Source organism: Chiloscyllium plagiosum, chromosome 7 (genome assembly GCF_004010195.1).
Source record: "Chiloscyllium plagiosum isolate BGI_BamShark_2017 chromosome 7, ASM401019v2, whole genome shotgun sequence".
In the NCBI taxonomy this organism is placed as follows: domain Eukaryota; kingdom Metazoa; phylum Chordata; class Chondrichthyes; order Orectolobiformes; family Hemiscylliidae; genus Chiloscyllium; species Chiloscyllium plagiosum.
Genome location: NC_057716.1, coordinates 46,773,106 through 46,798,454, shown reverse-complemented (window position 1 = coordinate 46,798,454; position 25,349 = coordinate 46,773,106). Strand labels below are relative to the sequence as shown.

Below are 25,349 nucleotides of genomic sequence, written 5' to 3'. Positions count from 1 at the left end.
GAAGGCGGAAAGGGGTGGGGAGGGAAATATATCCCTGGTGGTGGGTTCTGTTTGGAGGTGGCGGAAATGTCGGCAGATGATTTGGTTTATGCGAAGGTTGGTAGGGTGGTAGGTGAGTACCGGGGCGTTCTGTCCTTGTTACAGTTGGAGGGATGGGGTCTGAGGGCGGAGGTGCGGGATGTGGGCGAGATGCGTTGGAGGGCACCTTTAACCACGTGGGAAGGGAAATTGCGGTCTCTAAAGAAGGAGGCCATCTGGTGTGTTCTTTGGTGGAACTGGTCCTCCTGGGAGCAGATATGGCGTTGTACAAGATGCCCACTTTGAATCAAAAAGAAACTTGTGGTTCCAGTGCTCACTCAAATGAAGTCCAGGGCTTGTAAAAACTGCGAACATTTGGAGAAACTCTGCCACTCCCCCCCCCCCCGTGACGATTTCATTCTAAAGTTTTAACTCCTGTTAAGTGTGTCCCTGTACCAAACTGGTGCAGAATTAATATTGGGAATTTCAACTCAGCGACATGTATTGACTCCATTTTGTTGAAAGAGGTTTTATTCAAGTGAAACCTTCAGAAGGAAAAGGGTTTTTGTTTTGCACTGAATAGTACTTTAGTTTTTTTATTTTGTAATTCACTTCCACAGTACAGCTTTCAGAAACGTATATCCTTCAATGTCTTGTCACACGTTTGTGGCTTTACCTCAAGCAACAGTTGATCAGATTATTTTTGGAAAGAACTCAAACAGGCCTTCGGATGAAGTCCAGGAAGTTGTATTCTTTCCTAGGGCAACCTATCAACAAGGAGATCAGGTTGAGGTGAGAGATTTATATCCCTTTTGATCAGAAATTCATTAAGTCATACTAACCCAAATTTAAAAATGTACGTGATTCAAATAGTTATGGAAGACTTCCGTAGTTCTCTATTGAAGTATTTGTTTTACATTTAGCTTTCCAACAGCCAGCTCATATTTATCAGGAGTGTTTTCTCTGAGTGTTATTACTCTTAACAGAACCATAGTATTGATCATATATGTTTTAAAAAAAATTACATTTAGCTATGTATTTTCATAAGTAAACATATGAACAAGGAACAAGAAAAGGGCACTCAGCCCTTTCAGCGGCTCCACAATTCAATAAAACCATTGCTGATCTGATTTTAACCTCAACTCTAGATTCCTGCGTATTCCTGATTATTCATTCCCTTGGTAATCAAGAACCTATCTATCTCTGCCTGAAACATAAAGATGGGTTATGCATCGATTGCCTTTTGAGGAAGGTAATTCCAAAGATGATCACCCTTCTCAGATAAACAAAAACTTTCCTCATCTCTGTCTTAAATGGGCAACCCCTTATTTTCAAACTATGATCCTCAGTTCTAGATACTCCCATAAGAGGAAACATCCTTTTGACATCCACCTGGTCACACCTCCTCAGAATATTATATGTTTTGATTAAGTCACCTCTGACTCTTCTAAATTCCAAATGATCCAGGCTTTTTCCTCAAAAGGCAATCTGCTCATTCCAGATATTAGTCTCATAAATCTTCTCTGAACCTCTTCCCATCCATTAATATTGTTCTGTACATATGGTGCTGAGTACTGTACACAGTACTCCAGATGTGGTCTCTCAATTGCCCTGCATAACTGAAGCACCACCTCCCTACTCTTGCACTGAATTCCCCTCATAGCATTCTAGTAGCTTTCCTGATTACTTGCTGTACATGCATGTGAATCATTAGTAATTTATGCACTTGAACATTCAGATATCTCTGCATTTCGGAGCTCTGCAACCTCACACCATTTAGAAAAAATGCAAAAGCCTAGGAATGTACAGGACTAGAAAATATGGTGTAGTCTGTCTGGCTCTTCCCAAGTAGATGAGCAGGAGGCTGAAAGAATATTGCAAGCCAGGCAGCATCAGGAGGTAGAGAAGTTAACATTTCGGGTGTAACCCTTCTTCAGGACTCTTCTCTGGCTCTTCCCAAAACCTATTTCCTTTCAAATTGGCTGCTTCCTAAAATATGTTCAATTTATCAAACTGCTTCTGTTGTCTTCCTTGGTGGTCTATCACTGTGTGTGTCGACATAATTCGAGCTAAACCTTTGCAGCTTCTCTCTCCCAAGTTCCCCCTAAGTTCAAGCCCGTATGTCCAGTTGTAGGACATGTAATTATGAGGATGACAGAGCTGAATTAATCTACTTGCTGACATGTACTATTAAAGATCTGTCAACTCAAAACTGGGCACCCTTGAGGCATTATGGGGGGGGAGAATAACAGCAGAGTTATATTCAATCACAATATGTCATTTCATGGCTTGTCATTATCAATCACTGTGTGATTGCTATCAAGTGAAGGGACCAACTCAAGTTCAATGAGGAATGTAGAAAAGCAGAATCAAATTTGAATAAAAATCAGGAACCAACCTCGTGTAGCAGCAATACTGCACATTGCCCAAGATATTCAAAGATCAACAGATCAGATTAAAGCTCTACAGTCACAAATAACATTAACTAGAAGATTTAGTACCATAAATATCTTATCCTTAATGATGGTGGATCCCCAGCAAACACTGTACAAAAGACAAGGCCAGAGCGATTTCAACCATCTTTAGCCCAGAGGTGTCCAGTGGATGATCCATCTTGGCCTCCCTCTGAGGTCCCCATCATCATCAGTGGGAATCAGGACAAAACTGTATTGGTTGGAGGCACACCGAGGACAAAGGAAGATATTTATGGTTGTTGGAAATCAATGATGATAATCACAGGACAAGGTAGTCTGTCTGCGTTTTATTCCTTTTCATTGCTTTGTAGTTTTGCATAGGTAATACTATAGAAATAATATTGGTTCTGACATGAAACAGGTAATTTACACCAGGCAGTTTATTTCAGCATTTACATTTCATATGAATAATGTTGTTCAGGACCACCTTTAACTGAGTTGCTGTCATTGTATCTTGTGCTGTTTCAATAGTAATCATCTATTGGATAGAATTCGGAACTTGAAGGTTCTCTACACAGAGTCCTGAATCTCTGTGCTGTCTCTACGCACAGTCACACATATATCTCTTTTTGACATTACCCCACATCCTAGATTGAATAACGTTCCCAATGAAGATTAACTTGGAATTTTCTAAATTTTCTCCAAAAATTACAATACAGAGATAATAAACTACTGAGGTATGAGATATATTTAACAATGTGGACCAGTAGAATAACAGACAGGAGTCTTACTTTCTTTAATGTGTGGAGATTAATTTTTCAATATTTGCACAAAACGTGACTAGATGCATGATTATCTGATCTTGAATCCATGATTGTCTGATCTTGCATTGCGCAACATCACAAAGTTTCTCTGCATTGTTATTTTTTGTATCTAACCTTAAAAAGTGGATTATGTTCTACTGGGCTGGCACTTTTACACAGCTATCTTAAGAATTAAATGTCTCTAGATTAATTTATGCAAATATTTTAGTGAAATGTTTTTTTGAATAAAGCTACCAGAATATAAAATCATTCATCAATTATTTTGTCTATTCCATATTGTCATGCTGTGAGAAGATATGATAAGTTAAGATAATTTCATTTACACTCTAGTGCACATATATAAAGATCGATCAAGTTGGAAAGACACATGCTGTTGTTCTTAGCCGTCCATCTTGGTTATGGGGCGCTGAAATGGGAGCAAATGAACATGGAGTATGCATTGGCAATGAAGCAGTCTGGGGAAAAGAAAAACCCAATGACAAAGAAGCCCTTCTGGGCATGGATTTAGTCAGGTTTGTCTTAATTTATTTTACTACAAGTTGACTGATACATTTTTTTAAGGTAGCTGAAATTTCCTGTTGTTGCCTGTTATGCCTCTGTCTTCCAGAAAGGTTTGAATTATTCAGTCAGTCATCTTGCTCCCTCCAAGGTTTGTGTCCCCACTTGAAATTCATGCTGTTGTTTACTGCAGTTCTTACAACTATGTCTCCAAGATAGTGGCTTTTTGCTACAATTCTCCAGAACACCAGGCATTTTTGGGTTCCTAGTGTTGAGTCAAACTCAATGCTTCCTCCTTGTTCCCTATTTGTGCTCTAGTGCGATTTCAGTTCCCCGGAGTGACAAAATCCATGTTGCCAACACCTGTGCAGTTTTGACGTTAGCTCAGAAATGATTGTGTCAACCTGGACTCAGCAATGTGAATGTGGGAAGAGACTAATCAGAGGGCTTAGGTGAATCCTTCAGAATTATGCATCCTGAATAAATCTGACTTTTTGGTACAGCTTGGGGTAGAATATAGATCATGATAGATATACCAAATATCACCAGATCAATTTGTGATCCATGAAAGTATTTTTATCTGAGGATATTTGTGTATTTGTGATTGGAGATCTAGTTATAATAATTTCTAGATATATTTTTGCTTGAAGCAACTTGAGTTCATTGTGCTCAAGGCAATATGTAGCTCCCATATATCATCCAACTCTCCTAATAAAGTGACTTCTATTATAAGTACCATGAATTATGTCTTCAAGTTATGCCATAGGACTAATAATGATTGAAATTGTAGAATAAGCGTTCAGGTAACATTGTTTTGCTATCTTCTTTGTAAAGTAGTAAATACTGTACGATCAGATAAATATGATTTGCTGCTTGTAACTATTAAAACTAATTTATTTATAATTGATTAACCAAATTAATCAATAAACCAAAGCACAAGACTGGTATTATGACCATACTTAAACTGTATCTGGTTTGAAAATGCCCTCTTTAGAAGTTTCTTTTTTCTGTGTTCAGTAATCTATGAGTTTTTGGACGGAACAATTATCTGAGATGCATCTATTGACATTGTTTTTGACTGACTTAGTGTGGATAAAAGATTAGTTAGCAACAAGAAACAGAGAGTAAGGATGAATGTGTATTCTTCGGGTTGGCTGTAACAGGAGGAATGCACTGGAAATCAAATTCCACTATTCCATAATAAAAGTGTGAGTGTCTAATTCTGTAACCAAAATGGCCAATTTGTTTCTCTGTATTACTATCTAGTACAAAGAAAACTTTCACCTGGATTTTTAATAAATTCAAAATAACACATTTACTACAGGTAAACTTATTCTTCAAACAAACAGCCAACTGGTTATCAACTAATCTGCTATGTAAATAAAACTACATTTCCCTTAATCCAAAACATATGTACGGCCATGTATAGGTGAGACAAAGACATACATGACTTTGCAATGAGAAAAATAGGCAAAAAGGAAACAAATTACCCCGGACATCAAAGAGCAAATTCACATGCCAAAAATGAGTTGACTCCTCGCAGTTATTTTGAATTCTTGTTGATAAGATCCAAAAGCTGACCACTGCAGAGTAATGTAAAGTCCTGAGAATTGATTTTAGATTCAGCTCAGAAGTAGTTAGGAGTTCTGATATTGAAACTTCGTTTTTTTTCCCCAAACTATTTCACAGAAAAATATGAAGAGTATAGCTTTCATCTCTGAGCTTCACCTCTTACTGACTGAGAGAGAAAGTGTACTGCATCCTTGTAAACATCTCCAACAATCGCCCACAGCTTCTAGACACGTACTGAAGAAAATACCCATTACTAGGGGTATTGCTAGGTCATGGCAACATAAATTTATTAGGGGTTTCTAGCACTACTTATGTATACTGACTCTAATACTTAGCTGTTTACTACTTCTGCAACATCTTTCTGAGTTCTAACAGCGCAGAGCCATCTAAATGTTCTTGATTTTTCATGGAGGCCTCTACACAAAATTTGCGCGATTTAGCTGCCTTCCCAGCAATCGAGGTAACTGCAGCATTCCAAACATGGTGTCTGCTTCTGTCCCTTATTCTCAGTCTGAGAGTGATGGTCTCAACTGCCAGTAATCTTTGAATTCATTTTTAGCAACCTTAAAACTGTCCTGAGCGATCTGTTGACCACTTTTCAGTAAACCCTGTCCTATTTCTGGGCAGACCTGCCTGTAAGAAATATTTTGAAACAGTCAAATGTACCACCTTTGGAATCAGTATACCCTGAATGTAATGTTTTCACAGCATGCTGGCTTCCAAGCACAACTTGCTTAAAATAACTAAAGGATTCCATCAAACTAGTTGATTATTCTCCAATAAAGTGCCTTGGAATGCTTTACTAGATGCTGTTCATTGTTATTTTTGAGCAACAATTCCAATTTCAACCTCAACTAATCCAGCGTGTACTAAAGTGTACAATATTGAACTAAAGGTATTAATGCATTACAGATCCAAACACTTCTGAATAAAGGTCCTTGGTTAATGTTTCAAAGGCATAGTGGTAGACATACTGTTCTTGTGTTCTTTGCTCATTTGTAACACTTTGCTTATAATTTGGTTAGCATTCAGCAAAACATCTTTGCATCTTGACAAATTTGAGATGAGACAATTTGATTTGTCAGGACTCCTGTCTCCATTTTGAAGTTTAGTAGAGAACGATTGCTTTTATTGTAATTTTCTAGCTATTTTAAAAACATTATGGCTTAAAATATATAAAATCGTAAATTATCGTAAATACTTTGTATATTACTTTTACCCATTTAAAATGTTAAGGTCTTTTGAATTAGAATATTTATACGTTATATTGTGACAGATTTGAATCTTAGCTATGGCTCTGATGAGTTACTACAAACGTTATTTAACTTGTGCAAATTCACCTATATTTGAATTATGTACATTTTTCTAGACTTGGCCTTGAACGATCGCAAACAGCTGAGGAAGCAGTTGATGTTCTTGCTGGTCTGCTAGAGAAATATGGTCAGGGTGGAAATTGTATGGAAGATGAAGTCATATTTACCCATGACAACAGTTTTCTGATTGCTGACAAGAAGGAAGCCTGGGTTTTAGAGACTGTTGGTAAACATTGGGCTGCAGAAAAAGTTGAAGGTTAGTAGAGATGCATTATTGGTCTGATAATAATAAACATTTGCCTTTTAAAGTTTAAAGACCTGAGACAGCTCCAGTTGTTGAATTAAGTTCTGATAATCTTTATTTTCTTTGCTTTAAGGATGACTTAAGTGATGTGCATCAGAATTTTCAGAATAAACTAATCTTCTTAAATATTACTTTAGTGGGACAACAAAAAAAAGTCTAGCTAAGAGCCATTAAGTAAAAAATTCTCAACACAAAATGTGAAATATACAAAAGCAAAATACTGCAGATGCTGGAAATCTGAAATAAAAACAGAAAAACACAGCAGTTTTAGAATTTATTTTCAGCATCTTTTAGAATTTCGTAGGTTTCTATGAGATCCTCACTCATTCTTCTAAACTCCAGTGAATATAGTTTTAACTGAACCAGTCTCTCTTCATATGTCATCCCTGTCACTCCAGGAATCAGTCTAGTTATCTTTCATTGCACTCGCTCAAATAACCAGAACATCCTTCTTCAGATGAGGAGACTAAAACTGCACACAGTATTCCAGATTTAGTGTTCCCAAGGCCCTGAACAATTGCAGGAAGACATGCCTGGTCCTGAACATGAATCTCTTTGCTTTGAAGAACTTCATACCATTTACATTCATCACTATCTTCTGGGCTTGCATGCTTACCCTCAGAGTCTGGTTTCCAAGGGCGCCTAGGTCTTCTTCCACCTTCCCCTTTCCCAATCTGTCACTATTCAGAAAATAATTTGCCTTGTTTTTTCCAGCAAAGTGAATAACCTCACAGTTATCCACATAAAACTTTACCTGCCATCTATTTGTTCACTCAACATGTCCAAATCACACTGAAGCATCTCTGCATTCTTTTCACAGTTCACCCTCCCACCCAGCTTTGTATCATCTCCAGATGTGGAGATATTATATAGTTCCCTTATCTAAATCAAATCTATATATTGTGAATAGCTGAGTTCCAAGCAGTGGTCCCCGCAGTACCCCACTAGTCAATAGCTTTCAGAAAAAGGCTTGTTTATTCCTATTCTGTTTCCTGTCGGCTAATCAGTTCTGTATCATGTCAGTATACTATCTCAATCCCATGTGCTTTAATTATGCATGTCTCTTTTGTGGAACCTTATCAAAAGCTTTCTGAAAGTCCAAGTAGTCCACATTCACTGACTCCCACTTACTGACTCTACAAATTGCATCCTCAAAATGGAATTGTCGAACATGATTTCCCTTTCATAAATCTATGCCAATTCTGATCTGGGCACTATTTTCCCACTATTATATCTTTTAAAATGGACTGTAGCATTTTCCCTAGCACCAATGTCAAACTAACTGGTCTATAATTCCCTGATTTTTCTCTATCTGCTTTTTAAATTGCCTTTTATCTGAACTGAAATCAGCTGGAAATTGATTAAGTTTTCGGCAAGTGAAGGAAGTGTGGGTAAGATCCATGATATAGTCTCTAATAACTTAAAAATTAAAATGCCTGGCCAAGATGAAAAAGCAATTGTCTGCAGAGCAGCATTTTCTTTTGATTCTTTCAGTTGATTTCATAGTCATTTTGAATGATTGAAATTCAAATATGAGCTGTTTTTATTTTTGAACTTGAGTTTGCCCTTTGAATATTGTTTAGGCATTAGGGATCTTCCCTCCAAATTGGAGTTGGGCAATGGTGTGTCAAAATGTTAGGTACACAGGCGTCACTTTTGAGGTTTGAATATCTTAAGACTATTCTTGTCATAGTGTTGAGATAATGTATCAGCAGAACATAAGAATGAAATGCTTGGTAATTTGGCTGTCTAAGTAAAGGCCATTCAGCCGTATTTTGTCAGAGTGCGATGATGTACAGAGTACAGTCCCAGAGATGGAGGTCTAGCAGCTAAAAAATGAGTTTTGCTGGTCAAATATCCTCCTTCTTGTCATCAAATTGACAATATGAAGTGGGTTTGATACTCTTTCTGTTGCCTCTTATCCAAAACTGTTGTCACTGAAAAACTTCTTTCCCAATTGCCAATTGAATCAATTGGCCTGCAGTCAATAGCACAGACGTTTTGAATGATAACACTGACGTCTCTTCCCTACATCTGCTGCTAGTAGTAATTAACAAATGTCTGTTTTGGTCTTGTGTAATTTGCACCTTTAATGTTACTATAATACTTCAGCTCATATATTGGTCAGTGTATTTAAGGATATTGATAGAATATCCAATCATTTGGGAACATGATAGGGAATTTACTTCTCCAGAATTCTGCTGCTGCAGAAAATCCCAACCTACATTAAAATAAAGTTTTGTTTTAGATCAAGATTAATGAAGAGGAGCCAATGGTCTAGTGGTATTATTGCTGGACTCTTAATTATGAGACCAAATAACGTTCTGGGACCCAGGTTCAAATTCTGCCATAGTAGATGGTGGCATTTGAATTCAATACAAAAAAATTGGAATTTATCAAAATCTGGCCAACATGTGACTCTAGACCCATAGCAATGTGGGCAGATAGGCCAACATTTATTGCCAATCTGTGTAGTGCTATCATTCCGTTAAATTATTTTTAAAAAAGTCAGCAAGTCTAATTTTGCTGATGCTGGCTTTATTACGATTACTATAATTACCAGGTCTAAAGCCATAATTATAAAATTGTCATTAGAAAGGAACTTTAACTATGATATGCACTTTTAGATAATGTTAATCTGCATGATTTGTCATTTTTTGTTCTTATATGTAGAAGAAATGCGAAATATTTCCAATCAACTTTCCATAACAACAAAGATTAATAAAGAGCATCCAGAACTGAGGAGTTATGCAAAAGATCAAGGCTGGTGGGATGGCAAAACAGAGTTCGATTTCACTGCTGTATATTCCCATCAAGACACTACTCAAATGAATGAAACTGATAATCGACATTGTACTGGCCTCCAGCTTCTTAATAAGCATAAAGGTAATTAATGAAAAGAAAAAATAATTTTGAAATATGTTAATCACATATAGATTATTGATTATTACAACCTATAAGCAAGCACCTCTCAAATTTTATAGATGATATGGCATTTCAGTGGAGGAGCAATGTTTCCAACTAACTTCATTGGCAACCTTTCTTTGTTTCGTAGCTTATTTTAATACTATAAATTGAGTATTCTCACAGAAAATCTGGATAATCTTGAGAGTATGACTCATAGCAGTATATGAATTGTTCAGCAGTGCAGTGTTATCTGCACAAGCCAGGACAGAGCAATTTATTCTTTCCTCACTGAAAACAGTGTTACTTCTGACCCAGTATCCTCCAGAGTGTATAAAAGTGGATCCAAAGTGATGTTAAACAGCATAAGAGATTGTAAACCTCTGTGCTTTAGTCCTCTGTTGATTTTTATTGAGATAATGTTTGAATAGTTTCCTTCAACGATCGTTGTGTTTTTAGGGCATGGAGGTCATTGATTCAATGTAAAAAAGATTTGGTAAGAGCACTCAGTGAAACACGCGAGTTAATATTCAGTGTCCTATTGTGTTTTTGAGATCCCTCTTGTTTCTTTTGGCTATTTGGATGATGTTATCCAGAATTGCTCTGTTTTCATTACAACCTAGAGTTGCTACTAAAGTCCCTTTCTGTCTGAGATTAATGCCAACAAGAGAGCCAAATCTTTTCTCCGTGATTTTAGTGAATATATGAAGTAAGATGGAATCAATTGTAATGGATCTCCAGTTATCTATATTTCTAATGTGTTCCTGATCTTCGCTTTTCGGATTTGAGACCGTTCTACTCTTCTTGAGGGAACCTTGGATTCTGTAAAGAGAATAAAGTCAGAGAGGCATGCGGCATCTTTAGATTGGATATCTTGGATGTCATGTAATTTCATTCCATCTGGGCCTGGCATACTTTTGGGGTCCTTCTCTCAGAAGGCAATATTAACTTCTTACGAATCTGTGGGACACATTAGTTCTCCATCATTTCTCTGTTCTAAATATTTTACAAACCTTATGATTAGGCACTGACATTTTAAGTGTGAAATTAGCTTCAAGTTCCTTTTTTGAGAGAGGACACAAGATGTGGAAGGAGCCTCCACTATGTGTCAGACTAACTGGCATCTGTCCTTCTTATAAAGTATTTGAGCTTCTCTAAATCTTGCCCATTTCATGGCCCATCACCCTTACCCTTCTTCCCAAGGTATTGCTTAGATTTTTTTAAGTCACGTTCTCTTGACTTGGGATTTACGCTGTACAAGTTGTCTCCAGATATTAAGAGGTTTGTGATACATTCTGTCAGCCCTAGCCCAGTGGTCAGACCTCAGGATCGCCTTTCTTTTTTAATAATTCTTCAGCCTGAGAGAGTTGGTCATCAATGCCCCAGTGTTAGAGGTATCAGCTGGCAAGCGAATAGTCATTTTCTGTACTTGGATCTTTCCCTCCTGCGTCTTTGTATCCTCACGAGGAACCATCTCCAAAGTATCTTATCAGTCCCGTCAGACATTGGTGGCTGGGCTATCGTATAGGTAACCTATAACGTGTGGTATATAATCTGAAAATTTGCTGAGGTATTCTGCAAATTGTTGTTCTAACTGGAAAAGTAGATGGGTTTCATCCCTCACCCATTTATAACCTCTTCTTTCCAGTTTTGATTCATTTCTAGCTGCCTTTAAGCACTCTTGATTATGGATTGCAGTGATGGATTGCAGTGTGTTTATAGTGTTCATGCTAGCCTAGACCAAATTTTGAAATAAATGTTAATTCGCACATAGAACAGTTGTGGGACTCTGATTGTTTAACTGGGCTTCTACCATTATGTTTAGCATAATGACATGCTATTGAACCATATTCACCACTTCATTCATACATAGAACATAGAACATAGAACAATACAGCACAGAACAGGCCCTTCGGCCCACGATGTTGTGCCGATCCCACCCTCCCTAATCTTGCTGAAACACCTGTAACCAGGAACCTCCAACAGCCATGATCTAGATCATCAGGTTCTTGTGTTCTCAATTTGGAGCTTTTTCATCAAAGGGTCATGAAAAGTGCCAATTGTTGCAAAGAGTAATTCGCAGAATAATTCATTGATGGGGTAAGGACTCAAAATTTCTTTCACGTCTGTTTGGTCACAAATTAGCTCTATAATGACCGGCTGTATGTACACGGTTACATTTGCTACTTCAACACCAACACATGTTAATTTTGTCTGCATTTGTATAGTTATTGTTATAGAAGGACTGTACTTCTGTGAAGGTACTATGCTCTGATAGTTGGGCCCCTCCAACATTCCCTTCCATAACATATAAGTTTCTGCACTCGCCAGAGCACCTAGTCCTGTGGGCGTGACCCCATGAAGGAAGTATTGTAATATGAAGTCCCTGGGACTTGATTATGTCTCCCCAGTACGTGTGAAAGTGGATTTCTTGATAGTCATGGTGGTCTTGCTGGTTCTTGTGTGGCATAAACTTTTTTTGTAGTTGGCTTCCACAAACGAAACTGCAAGGAAGTTTTTTTTCTCTGGGATGCTTCCAATGTGGACTTCCTAACCTTCCACTGAAAGCTCTGATGGGTCGACACTCAGCACTGCTGGATATCTCAATCCATGTGAATCAACAGCTGTCTAAGTTTTTGTTTTCTCTTGGCCTTGTGATCTTTGTCTGATGGCCAAATTGTTTTGCTGTTTCCAGCAAAACCAACAGGGAGGTACAACCGACAGTGTGGTAGGCAAAAACAAGTACAAACTGTGACAAAGATGACCAGCCTGGCAAGTACCCTATGGGAGGCCCATCTATAAGAGTCATAGTTACTCCCACCATAAGTGAATAGCAGTTAGTGCCAAAGGCATACCAGCAAATATTCCAACTTTCAAGAAATGGCCTGACCATGCATTTCTGCAATTTGTATGTTTTAAGCAGCTTGCTTTTGACCAGTAGATAAGGGCACTTGAAAGTAGGACCACCATCCAAAAATTTTTGTTAGGTAATTCTCCTTCGTGTTCAAAAACTCAATAATGTATGTAGAGGAAAAGCAGTGCAGCAGGGCCCAGACAATCAGCCATTCTGGTTAGTAACAATGAGACATCACACACAGATACAATGTGGGTGGCACGGTGGCACAGCAGTTAGCACTGCTGCCTCACAGCGCCAGAGACCCGGGTTCAATTCCCACCTCAGGCGACTGACTGTGTGGAGTTTGCACATTCTCCCCATGTCTGTGTGGGTTTCCTCCGGGTGCTCCGGTTTCCTCCCACAGTCCAAAGATGTGCAGGTCAGGTGAATTGACCATGCTAAATTGCCCGTAGTGTTAGGTGAAGGGGTAAATGTAGGGGTATGGGTGGGTTGCGCTTCGGCAGGTCGGTCTGGACTTGTTTGGCCGAAGGGCCTGTTTCCACACTGTAAGTAATCTAAAAAAATAACCTCAGGTTGGCTTACCTGGAACCTTTCACAGACCAGAGAGACATAAAGATGAGGTAAATACATCTGAAGTAAGCTGGAGAGAAAAGGGAAGCCATGCAGATACAGCAGTACTGTCCCTGACTGTTGAAAGAAAGGATCTGGATGGGAGACAATGGAAAATGCCCGTGTCTCCTTTGCAGGAATCCAGGACATGCAAAGGAACATTGTTAAATGGCATCTTACAGAGGTTCAGGCTGCAAGGCCAGTGTCTGTAGCATTAAAGATGGTCACTGTCTGCTTGATGTGATAGCTAAACAGGATGGCTGTCAGTAGTCCATGTTCAAGAAATGGTGACCACTGACTGTTTTAAACAGCTCAAGAGATAAATTAGCATTCTCTGAGACACCACATATTCACAGAACTTGCTATAGGAGCAAATGAACACTTTTCTACCTGGAAGCAAATTCAATTCCAGTGTGTTGATAGAAGCGTTCATTAGAAAAAGTGTGGCGGTACCTCTGATTTTTAAACTTTAGAGAGTGAACTTATTATGGCTGTGGTAACAATGAGGATAATCCTAAATTTGTTAATATCAGGGACAGATATTTCATTGTTGAATGATTTGACTTGTTGCAAAATATCTCCCTCAAACAGAACAGTCCAGAGACTGGCCAGGCTGAGAAAAAACCCCAGAAAAAGTGGCAAAAAAGCCAGGAATAAAGAGAGGCCAAAAACCCTACGATGACTACAAAATACATGAGGTTGGGTTGGCTCAGGAAGGTCACTTGAATTAAGAAGAACTGAAATCAAGCTAGCAGTACCAAAAAAGATTAGAGCAGAATCCAAAATAATTAGATCAATAGCCATGAAAGGGCGAGGGAATGTGACACAAATGACAGGATAGAGGCAGAGATCTGATTAACAGATACCGTAATGGTAAATTTCGAAGGGACCTGTACAGGGCAGGAGAAAGTGAGAGTGAACTTGGCGGCACAGTGACTCAGTCGTTAGCACTGCTGCCTCACAGCACGAGGGACCCAGGTTCGATTCCCGCTTTGGGCAACTATCTATGTGGACTTTGCACATTCTCCTTGTGTCTGTGTGGGTTTCCTCCCACAATCCAAAGATGTGCAGGTCAGGTGAATTGACCATGCTAAGTTGTCCCATAGTGTTAGGTGCATTAGTCAGGGGTAAGTGTAGGGTAGGAGCATGGGTCTGGGTAGGTTATTCTTCAGAGGGTCGGTGTGGACCTGTTGGGCCGAAGGGCCTGTTTCCATACTTTAGGGATCTAATCTAATCTTCAGAGGGAAATTGAGAAACAAACTTGTAAGGAGATCTCCGCTATCTGTAAGAATAATAGGGTATCCCAGTACCTGGCATATTCCAGGAATATTATAGTATTAAAGTATATGGTACATTGTACGTCTGCTATTGATGGTATTAGGCAAGAACTTTCAAAAGCTGATTGGAGGCAGATGTTCGCAGGTAAAGGGACGGCTGGAAAATGGGAAGCCTTCAGAAATGAGATAACAAGAATCCAGAGAAAGTATATTCATGTCAGGGTGAAAGGGAAGGCTGATAGGTATAGGGAATGCTGAATGAGGGTTTGGTTAAGAAAAAGAAGGAAGCATATGTCAGGTACAGATAGGATAGATCGAGTGAATCCTTAGAAGAGTATAAAGAAAGTAGGAGTATACTTAAGAGGGAAATCAGGTGTGCAAAATAGGGATATGAGATAGCTTTGGCAAATAGAATTAAGGAGAACCCAAAGGATTTTTACAAATATATTAAGGACAAAAGGGTAACTAGGGAGAGAATAGGGCCCCTCAATGATTAGCAAGGTGGCCATTGTGTGAAGCCACAAAAAATGGGGGAGATACTAAATGAATATTTTGCATCAGTATTTACTGCGGAAAAGGCTATGGAAGATATAGACTATAGGGAAATAGATGGTGACATCTTGCAAAATGTCCAGATTACAGAGGAGAAAGTGCTGGATGTCTTGAAATGGTTAAAGGTGGATAAATCCCCAGGACCTGATCAGGCATACCTGAGAACTCTATGGAAAGCTAGAGAAGTGATTGCTGGGCCGCTTGCTGAGATATTTGTATCATCGATAGTCACAGGTGAGGTGCCCGAAGACTGGAGGTTGGCTAACGTAGTGCCACTGTTTAAGAAGGGTGGTAAAGACAAGCCAGGGAACTATAGACCAGTGAGCCTGACCCCGGTGGTGGGCAAGTTGTTGGAGGGAATCCTGAGGGATAGGATGTACATGTATTTGGAAAGGCAAGGACTGATTCGGGATAATCAACATGGCTTTGTGCATGGGAAATCATGTCTCACAAACATGATTGAGTTTTTTGATGAAGTAACAAAGAAGATTGATTAGGGCAGAGCAGTAGATATGACCTATATGAACTTCAGTAAGGCGTTCGCCAAGATTCCCCATGGGAGACTGATTAGCAAGGTTAGATTTCATGGAATACATGGAGAACTAGCCATTTGGATACAGAACTGGCTCAAAGGTAGAAGACAGAGGGTGGTGGTGGAGGGTTGTTTTTCTGACTGGAGGCCTATGACCACTGGAGTGTCACAAGGATCGGTGCTGGGTCCACTACTTTTCATCATTTATATAAATGATTTAGATGTGAGCATAAGAGGTATAATTAGTAAGTTTGCAGATGACACCAAAATTGGAGGTGTAGTCGATAGCAAAGAGGGTTACCTCAGATTACAACAGGATCTGGACCAGATGGGCCAATGGGCTGAGAAGTGGCAGATGGAGTTTGATTCAGATAAATGCGAGGTATTGCATTTTGGGAAAGCAAATCTTAGCAGGACGTATACACTTAATGGTAAGGTCATAGGGAGTGTTGCTGAACAAAGAGACCTTAGAGTGCAGGTTCATAGCTCCTTGAAAGTGGAGTGGCAGGTAGATAGGATAGTGAAGAAGGCATTTGGTATGCTTTCCTTTATTGGTCAAAGGTATTGAGTACAGGAGTTGGGAGGTCATGTTGCGGCTGTACAGAACATTGGTTAGGCCACTGTTGGAATATTGCGTGCAATTCTGGTCTCCTTCCTATCGGAAAGATGTTGTGAAACCTGAAAGGCTTCAGTAAAGATTTACAAGGATGTTGCCAAGGTTGGAGGATCTGAGCTACAGGGAGAGGCTGAACAGGCTGGGGCTGTTTTTCCTGGAGGGTAGGAGGCTGAGGGGTGACCTTATAGAGGTTTACAAAATTATGAGGGGCATGGATAGGATAAATAGACAAAGTCTTTTCCCTGGGATCGGGGAGTCCAGAACTAGAGGGCATAGGTTTAGGGTGAGAGGGGAAAGATATAAAAGAGACCTAAGGGGCAACGTTTTCACGCAGAGGGTGGTACGTGTATGGAATGAGCTGCCAGAGGATGTGGTGGAAGCTGGTACAATTGCAACATTTAAGAGGCATTTGGATGGGCATATGAATAGGAAGGGTTTGGAGGGATATGGGCCGGGTGCTGGCAGGTGGAACTAGATTGAGTTTGGATATCTGGTCGGCATGGATGGGTTGGACCGAAGGGTCTGTTTCCATGCTCTATGACTCTATAGATAGCAGCAAAGTTCCACGAAAAGTGGAACAGTTTGGGGAAAACCCATTCCCAAAACACGGATAAGAAAGGAAACAGAGCCCACAATAGACACTGCTGGTGCAGATCACTAAGGGCACGCCGATGAGATAAAATAGTTACCCACTGGGAGACCAAAGGAAGAGAACTAATTTGCAAATTTCAATCAGTCCAAATTGGTTGATGTAAAACTGAGTCGAGAATGTGGTCCTGGAAAAGCACAGCAGGTCAGGCAGCATCTAAGGAGCAGGAGAATCAACGTTTTGGGCATAAGCCTTTCATCAGGAATGAGGCTTGTGGGCTGGGGTGGCCTCTTGAGATAAATGGGAGGGGAGTGGGGGCAGATTTGGGGGGGAAGGTAGCTGAGAATGCGATAGGTTGACGAAGGTGAGGGAGAAGGTGATAGGTTGGAGAGGAGGGTGGAGCGGATAGATGGGAAAGGTGATGGGCAGGTCGGGAAGGCAGTGTCGAGTTGGACGCTTGGGACTGGGATAATGTGGATGGAGGGCAAATGAGGAAACTGGTGAAATCCACATTGATGCCCTAGGTTTTCCAACACCACACTCTTGACTCTGATCTCCAGCATCTGCAGTCCTCACTTTCTCCTGATGCAAAACTGAGTTGACAGTGAAGTTCAGCATGTTAGTCCAGGTATTATATGGAAGGCAAACAGCCGATTTGAACCCACTGAATCAAATTTGTAAAAATGCCTGAATGTGATACATGGATTATAGAACGGGGCAGTGAAGGATTAAAACTTGGTAAACTGGCACAGCAGAAGGAACAAGTCCTGCTGCCCTTCCCAAAGCAGAATTTGAACCCAAGTTAGAATTAAAGAATGAATGCAGAATGTGTGTTGCTGTCCCAATTTTTGCATTGTTATTCTCCTGTCAAAGTTGTAACAGAATGGTCAACATAAGCAAAAAGGAGAAATGTTGTTTATGCTTGATTTTCATAGTGAAGAGGTATTATGCTAATAGTAAAAATGGATCACCAATCTCTGACTTTAGTCATTTCATTTTAATATTTGGGACCTTCATTGGACACATTTAGTTATAAGACAAAAAAATTGACTTAAAATGGCTGCAATCGTCACCTGACCAGGTTGGGTTAATGTTGTAAAACCATCAAAAAATGAGTATAACGCATAACAGAAATTAATGAAACTAGTCATTCAGATCTGTATCTCTTGATTTACACCTTTCTAGAAGATTCACATATTTGGATGAAAGTCACCCGCAGATTATCTAATTTGTGAAAAACAGTGAGGCCAGACACACAAATACTCAAAGGAACTGTATTTTAGCAATTACTTTTTGAGCGGAGCCAAGAGACAAAAGTGGATTTGTAATAGAAAACCTGGAAGTCTTGCTCATTTTCTGCCTGTTTCTGTCAGCCTCTCAATAAATCCTGTTTAGTGATAAAGCAAATTGGAGAAACATCCAAACACCAAGTGCTCAAGCATATCTACAGATTTTGCTGCTGTTGAGAATGCAAGAGATCAATTTAAAAAACCATAGTCACAGGTTAAAACCTAATGCCTCAAAATTCCAAGTACGTTTACTTAATCTGTCTATACTTGATCTTCCTTTTTGTATTAGGTACTTTCCCATTTTAAAATATTGTGTTTTATGCCTTTTTTTAGGCTTAGAAAGACATATCATTCTTTTCTTTTCATTCAACATATTGTAATTAGCTCCTTAATTTTGGACTAATATTACATTTTAATTCAAGTATGAGATAGTTGTGTTAACAATAAATTGAAATCTTTGTTGTGGTCATCTGCGGGAGTTAAATGGACTTGATTCACCCCTTCACAATGGGTTGTAATAACTCTTGACACTGACCACCGTATCTCATTACTTCTCCACTGTTGCTAATTTATCAGACTGTATATTCCCACATCCAATACTGGATGAACAGATAAGTTTTCTGATTAAATGTTTGGAAATGTTTTGAGTCCTATATAAAACTCTGTCTACTAGTTACTAACTCCATCTCCCTTTCCACAGTCTGAGGCTGATCTCAACTGTTCTCAAACATGGTGTAATTTTGATTTTAGTTTCTATCTCATTATGCCATTGAAAATTATCTATTTATAGTTGAGTAAATTTCTTGATTTTGCCCATTCCTAACCTCATTTGTCGCAGTAACCCTCATCCATATCATTGTTAGTCTCAACTTGAGTATTCCTATGCACTCTTTGCTGGCCTCCCAGATTCGATTTTCCCTAATCGTCTAGTCATTTAAAATTCTGCTGCCCTTGACTGTGCTTGCAGCAAATAATTTAACTATTTCTTGTGCCCTTGCTAATCACCATTGGTTTCAGATCAATCAGTGCATCAATTTTAAAATACTCATTCTTGTTTTGAAATCCATTTATGGCCTTGTATCTGCCTATTTTTATAGTTTCCTCCAGCCCCACAAAAGAATTCTGGCTTTTGTGGATCCCTGATTAATTAGTTATGGCCATGCTTTCTGGCACTTAGCTGTTAGTTTCTGGAATTCCCACCTTAGGACTGTCTGCTTCAGTACCTTTTTTTTCTTCCTTTCAGACACTCCTTAAAACCTACCACTTTGACAAAATCTTTGGCATTTTTCCTTATTTTTTCTGAGGTTCACTATTTAATTTTCTTAATAATGTACCTCTTAATGATATCAGGATAATTTTTTATTTTAAATGTATTGTAAAATTTAAAATTATTGTTGATGTGCTCTTATCATAACCTTTCTGTAACATTTATTATATTCGTGCTTTATAACAGGAAATATTACAATTGAAACTATGATGGATATTTTGCGGGACAAAGAGAGTGGTACCAATACGGAAGGAGGCTTTATGACAACAGGGAGCATGATCTCCATTCTACCTATGGACAGCAGCCTGCATTGCATTCATTTCTTTACAGGGACACCTTATCCTGAGAGGTAAAGAACCATGATATTTTCACTGTATATACCATTCACTTTCTATTTAATGTTAACATTATTTACTGTTCATTTAATTAAAACTAATTTTACATTGAAACTTTATAGGTTACAAAAATCAAATTTATATAAAGTTAGTAATTTGTTAAATTATTTTTTAACTGTTGATAATTCTAGTGTTTCAGTTAACTGTTTAAAACAGATTTACTCTGTCTTTTCGTGATTATTTCTTAATATATTGTCTCCCTATTATCATTAGTAAGTCTGAAAATGAGAGAGATCATAGGAAAGAAACTCATGATCTGTCAGGGCATGAAAATCTGCCAGAAATCTGGCATTCAGATATCTGATTTATGGCTGCTTGGCTTTCGACCATCAATGGTGGACCAGGCCTGAGGGGCTGAACAGCCCACTCCTGTTACTACTTGTTATAGTTTTATTGAACAAATATGTTTAACTGTTTCAAGTTTTTTTTAATGAAGTAATTGAGAGGGTTTGTGTGTACATGGACTTCAGGTGCTGCGTAACAGACTCTTAATAGCAAATTTAGAGCTTTTGAAATAAAAGGGGCAGTACAGCCTCAAAATGTTCTCTTTACTTGGGAGAAGCAGGGTGCACATACAGAATTTGAGAAGATGGACTGTAAAGTTCTTGAGCAGATTGATAAAAGAAGAAAAGAGTTTTGGAACATTTAAGTAGATAAGTCCCTGTGTCTAGATGAGTTATATCCAGGCTGCTGTGGGAGATAGAGAAGCAAGTTACAGGCATCCTGACCCACATTTTTAAATTGTCTCTGACCACAGAGGACAACTTATGTGCTTCCACTTTACAAGAAGGTTAGTAGGGATAGATCCAGGAAACTATCGACCAGTGAGTCTAACATCAGTGGTAGGGAAAATATTGAAGGAGAAAATTAATCTTCATTTGAAGAGGCAAGTTTGATCAGGGATAGTCAACATGGCTGTTCCAGCACCACTCTAATCTAGACTTTTGTCAGAGAGATATCAAGCCTTACGAATCTGGTGGAACTTTTGTCAAAATCTTACATGGGAAACTGAAAGAAGATTTTAAACTCGTGGGATCCAGGGTTACTTGGCAAGTTGGATTGAAAATTGACTTCATAAGAGGAGGCAGAGGGTGGTGGAAGAAAGCAGTTTGTATGACTGGAACCCTGTATGCAGTGTGCTGGCCAGGTGGTTATGGAGTCATAGAATCAGACAGCATGCAAACAGGCCCTTCGGCCCAACTCATCCGTGTCAACCAGGTTTTCTAAACTGAACCAGTCCCATTTGCCTGTGTTTGGCCCATGTCCCTCTAAATCTTTCCTATCTAAGTGTCTTTTAAATGGCTGTAACTGTACCTGCCTCGACCACTTCCTGTGGCAGCTCATTCCATACACACACCACCTTCTGTGTGGAAAAAAAGTTGCCACTCAGATCCCTTTTAAACCTTCCCCCTTAAACCTATGCCCTCTAGTTTTGGACTCCTTTACCCTGGGAAAGTATCTTGGCTATTCACCTTATCTATGCTCGTCATGATTTAATAAATCTCTATAAGTTCACCCACCAACCTCCTATGCTCCAGGGAAAAATATCCCAGCCATTCCAACCTTTCCTCATAACTCCATCCTCCAATCTTGGTAACATCCTTGTAAATTTTCTAGTTTAATAATATCCTTCCTGTAGCAGGGCGACCAGAATTGTATGCAGTACTACAAGTGTTTTGTTGAGCTGTAACATGACTTCCCAAAACCCCTGTACTCAACGCTCTGACCGATGAAGGCAAGCGTGCCAAATGCCGCCTTCACCACCCTGTGTTGCTCTGATGCCATTTTCAAGGAACTGTGTATTTGCATGCCCAGGTCTCTCTGTTTGACAGCTCCAACATTAACTGTGCAAGACTTGCCCTGGTTTGTCTTACCAAAATGCAACCCCTCACATTTAACTGCATTAAAATCCATCTGCCGTTCCTCAGCTCACTGGTCCAGTTGATCAAGATCCTATTGAACTCTTTGACAACCTTCTTCACTGTCCGTTATACATATAACAATCAAATTTTTTTTAAACTTCAGATGCTGGAAATTAGAAATAAAAATAGAAATTGCTGGAAAAACTCAGGTTGGACAGCACCTGTGGAGACAAAGCAAGGTTAATGTTTTGGGTTCAGTGACCTTTCTTCAGAACCTTTAAAATGTACTTGAAGTGTCATAACATTCAGCGCCATGGGCCTAGTGTCAAAGTGGGACTAGCGTAGTTGGTAGCTTATTTTTGGTAGCATGGAGTAGCCTCTTCTGAATGATTCTGTAATACACTGTTGCTATTAGACTAGATTTTTCAATCCCCATGGTTGATTTAATTCAAATCATATCATATACCATGGTGGAATTTGAACCCATGACCCTGGAAAGCACATGGCCTTGGGCTGTAGATTGCTTGTCCAGTGACATTACCACAGTGCCATCTCATTGCTCACGATCATAGATAACATTTTTTCATAACCACCAGATGTCACTGCTGTTTCATCACATTTCTGAATGCCCCTAGATTTGTGATTAAAACTCAAAATTTGATTAAGCCAACACTAAAAGATTAGTTTTGAGAATCCTTTGGTTCCATTAGGAATTCTCTTCTTTTTTTAAATAGCTAGCTGCTGGTAAAAGTACAATCATACAATTAGGGACTACAGAACATTCTGGTTTGTCTCTTCTCAGGTCTGTTTTCAAGCCTTTTATCTTTGTAAAAAACATGAGGCAATTGCTGAAAACTAGTTCTCCTTCGTTTGGTCCTGATGATCCAGTAAAGAAGAAGCCACGGTTCCAGACTAAACCTGACCGAAAACATGAACTCTACAAAAAGCATGAAGTTGCAGCGGCAACAATGGAAATAAATCAGGTACTTGCCTTTATGCAGTAAATAAATGTATGCTATGATCCTGTAAATATTTAATAAAAATCTATACATGAAGGCCTGTCTTTGCAAATCTCAATAGTTTTTGCTATTTCAGTTTGGGGCATTAAATTTAAAATGATTTGAGCTGAATTAAACATCAGTGATTTGATAGTGAGAGCTTACTTCAGTAACCTTTGTGAAACATTTTGATAAGAGTGGTTTCCATTAAAATCAGCTTCTTAAATCCATTAATGTTTATTTATCACATCTGAAAAGTGAGTATTTTAAAGCAGAAATTATGTTTTCTGCATAGAGCAGCATCAAGATTATTCTCTGTAATTTGTTTCAATCCCCAGCAAAAAGGTGCTAAACTTCTCCAAGACATAAAAGCACTAGAGAAGAAACAAATTGAAAAAGCAAAGCACGTACTAGAGAATGGAATACCGGATACCACCGAAGTTGTTCACATCTTTTCTGATTGTGTAAATGAAGAAATAGCAATTTACAGTAAAAATTAGCTAATACTTTTGAATATTTTGTTAGTATCTTCGGTTTTAATATATTTTATTGCCTTGAAAATAAGTGATAATATATAAACATGTAATATGTAAGGTTTCAAATTGCAGAATAGCGACTGAATGATAAAAATAAAAACTTGTAAAAGAAAAACATTTATGTTAAAGCTTTGCTATTAGATAAAATCCTACTTTCTTGCAAAGCTTGAAAAAGATAAGTATAATGTTAACTGAAAATATTTAATGTGTTGTAGCGTATGCCACTGATCTGCACCAAAACATGCTGTTTTCTGTAACTGATTTTCCAAATGTGGATCATGTGTCTGTGTAAAAATGCTTCTTAAACATTGCTATCAGATGTTTAAAGATTTATCTCAAAGCTCTTCTTGCAGACTTGTGGACGTGGAAACAATTATATTACCTTCAAATTATACATTTCTGTTGAAACTGAAGAGGGATTTGGGCCAAATGCTGGCAAATGGGACTAAATTAATTTAGGATATCTGGTCGGCATGGAGAATTTGGACAAAAGGGTCTATTTCCATGCTGTATATCTCTATGACTCAGCTAGAAAAATATCAATAAATATTTTAACATTTTGAATGTTGCAGCAAGTGAATTTATGTTGTGACCATATCCCCAGATATGCCATGGCACGCTTTCCAATTTCTAGATCTAGTGGTCTCACAAAATATGAGATGACAATACTTTTAAGAGAGTTTATTTTTAAGCTCCTAACAATTGAACTACCAGCACACATATTTTAAAGGAGTTTTGTGCACTTATTTTTCTATGTTTTACATAAGATTATATCAGATACGAGTTCCACCCTTCCCCAACTGGGGATAATCCAAGCTCTTTGGTTAGTAAACCCATTGTCCAACTTACAAATAGCAAAATACAAACTGCCAATTGGGGCAGTAAAAACCCAGCTTTTTGTTTTGATAATAATGCCCACCTCCACTTAAACTGAATACCCAAATACAGACTCTGTCCCTGTGACAATAGCATAAATCAAAAAGGGTGGGGGTTGAGAAAGCACACAGCTGTTTAAAAAATTTAATACCGCACCACCAATTTATCAAATCACCAACTAATAAACAACAAATACTGCTCACCAGAGGCAGTGTGACAATAACAGAAATAAAAAATAAGGGAGAGAAACAAAATGGTGTTGGAAAATTAGATGATATACTTGGAAGAACCCAATTTTTTTCAAAATCAGTTTGTTCAGACATGTAATGAACCCATGCTTTCTGGCACAAAGCAATTGTGTTTGGAGTATGTGTTTGCAGCTTTGACTCACAGTGTATGAGTCAGCAAAATGACAGACACTTGATATATTGAGAGGGAGAAAATGACATGATACTTTCTTCTAGGAGGCAGTCTGTTAACATAGGAAAGGGCATTCTAATTTTATTATGAATCAGGGAAAGGGATGTGTTATTGCCAATGAAACTGGGAAAGGGAGATGGCAGGAAAGCAAGATCCTCAGCCTTTGCAATTGTCCAACAGGTTTGAGCTTTCCTCAACTAGTTTGGATGAGAGTGAATGCTGCAGGGTGGATGAGTTAACTGAGCAGAGCACTGTGGTACTGGAAGCCATTGAAGTGGATGGGTGGGGAAGCAGTGGACCATTATAAAGAATGTAATGGTAGGAGGGAACAGTACAGTTCAGAGGGGATTGACACACTTCTTGGAGGGAGCAGGATCCATTCAAGTGGTGAGGCCCTTCAAATTGCTACAGCCACTTAGTACAAGCAAAAGATATCTGTTATCACTAAATGCTGAATGTGAGGGTGTTGTGGGTTCAGTGGTAGAATCTGGACAAGAAGGTCTGGCTTGGAGCCCTACCTGCTACTGAGCAGTTTGATTTACATAAGAGGAAAGTAAGTACAACTTCTCATTTCTTTAAGTTTTGTATTGATATTGGAAACATTAGAATTCTACTGTATGTGCACCTACTGTGTCAAGGAAAATTTGTGGCCACAGTACACTTGATCACATCATGCAACATTACAAATTATTCCTACTAATGACTGTGGACCACATGTAATATAATGTGGGTTGTAAAGATACAGTTTTGTTTCAAGAGTAGCAGTCACATTCCAAGGTTCCATTATCTACACAAGGTGTAGGAATTGCTTACTTCACACCTTGGAT

The 25,349-nt window shown here is 38.7% G+C and overlaps 1 protein-coding gene across 1 annotated transcript in view; it reads left to right on the top strand.

The window, feature by feature from the left end:
* Nucleotides 1-23,714, top strand: part of scrn3 (secernin 3) — a 24,525-nt gene extending 811 nt beyond the window's left edge. The window contains exons 2-8 of the mRNA XM_043693597.1: nt 639-810; nt 3,587-3,768; nt 6,696-6,895; nt 9,617-9,829; nt 19,622-19,784; nt 22,495-22,675; nt 23,029-23,714. Coding sequence (XP_043549532.1) covers nt 667-810; nt 3,587-3,768; nt 6,696-6,895; nt 9,617-9,829; nt 19,622-19,784; nt 22,495-22,675; nt 23,029-23,190 — 1,245 coding nt within the window. The 5' untranslated portion in view covers nt 639-666 and the 3' untranslated portion in view covers nt 23,191-23,714. The remainder of the gene's footprint in view (nt 1-638; nt 811-3,586; nt 3,769-6,695; nt 6,896-9,616; nt 9,830-19,621; nt 19,785-22,494; nt 22,676-23,028) is intronic.
* The last annotated feature ends 1,635 nt before the right edge of the window (nt 23,715-25,349 follow it).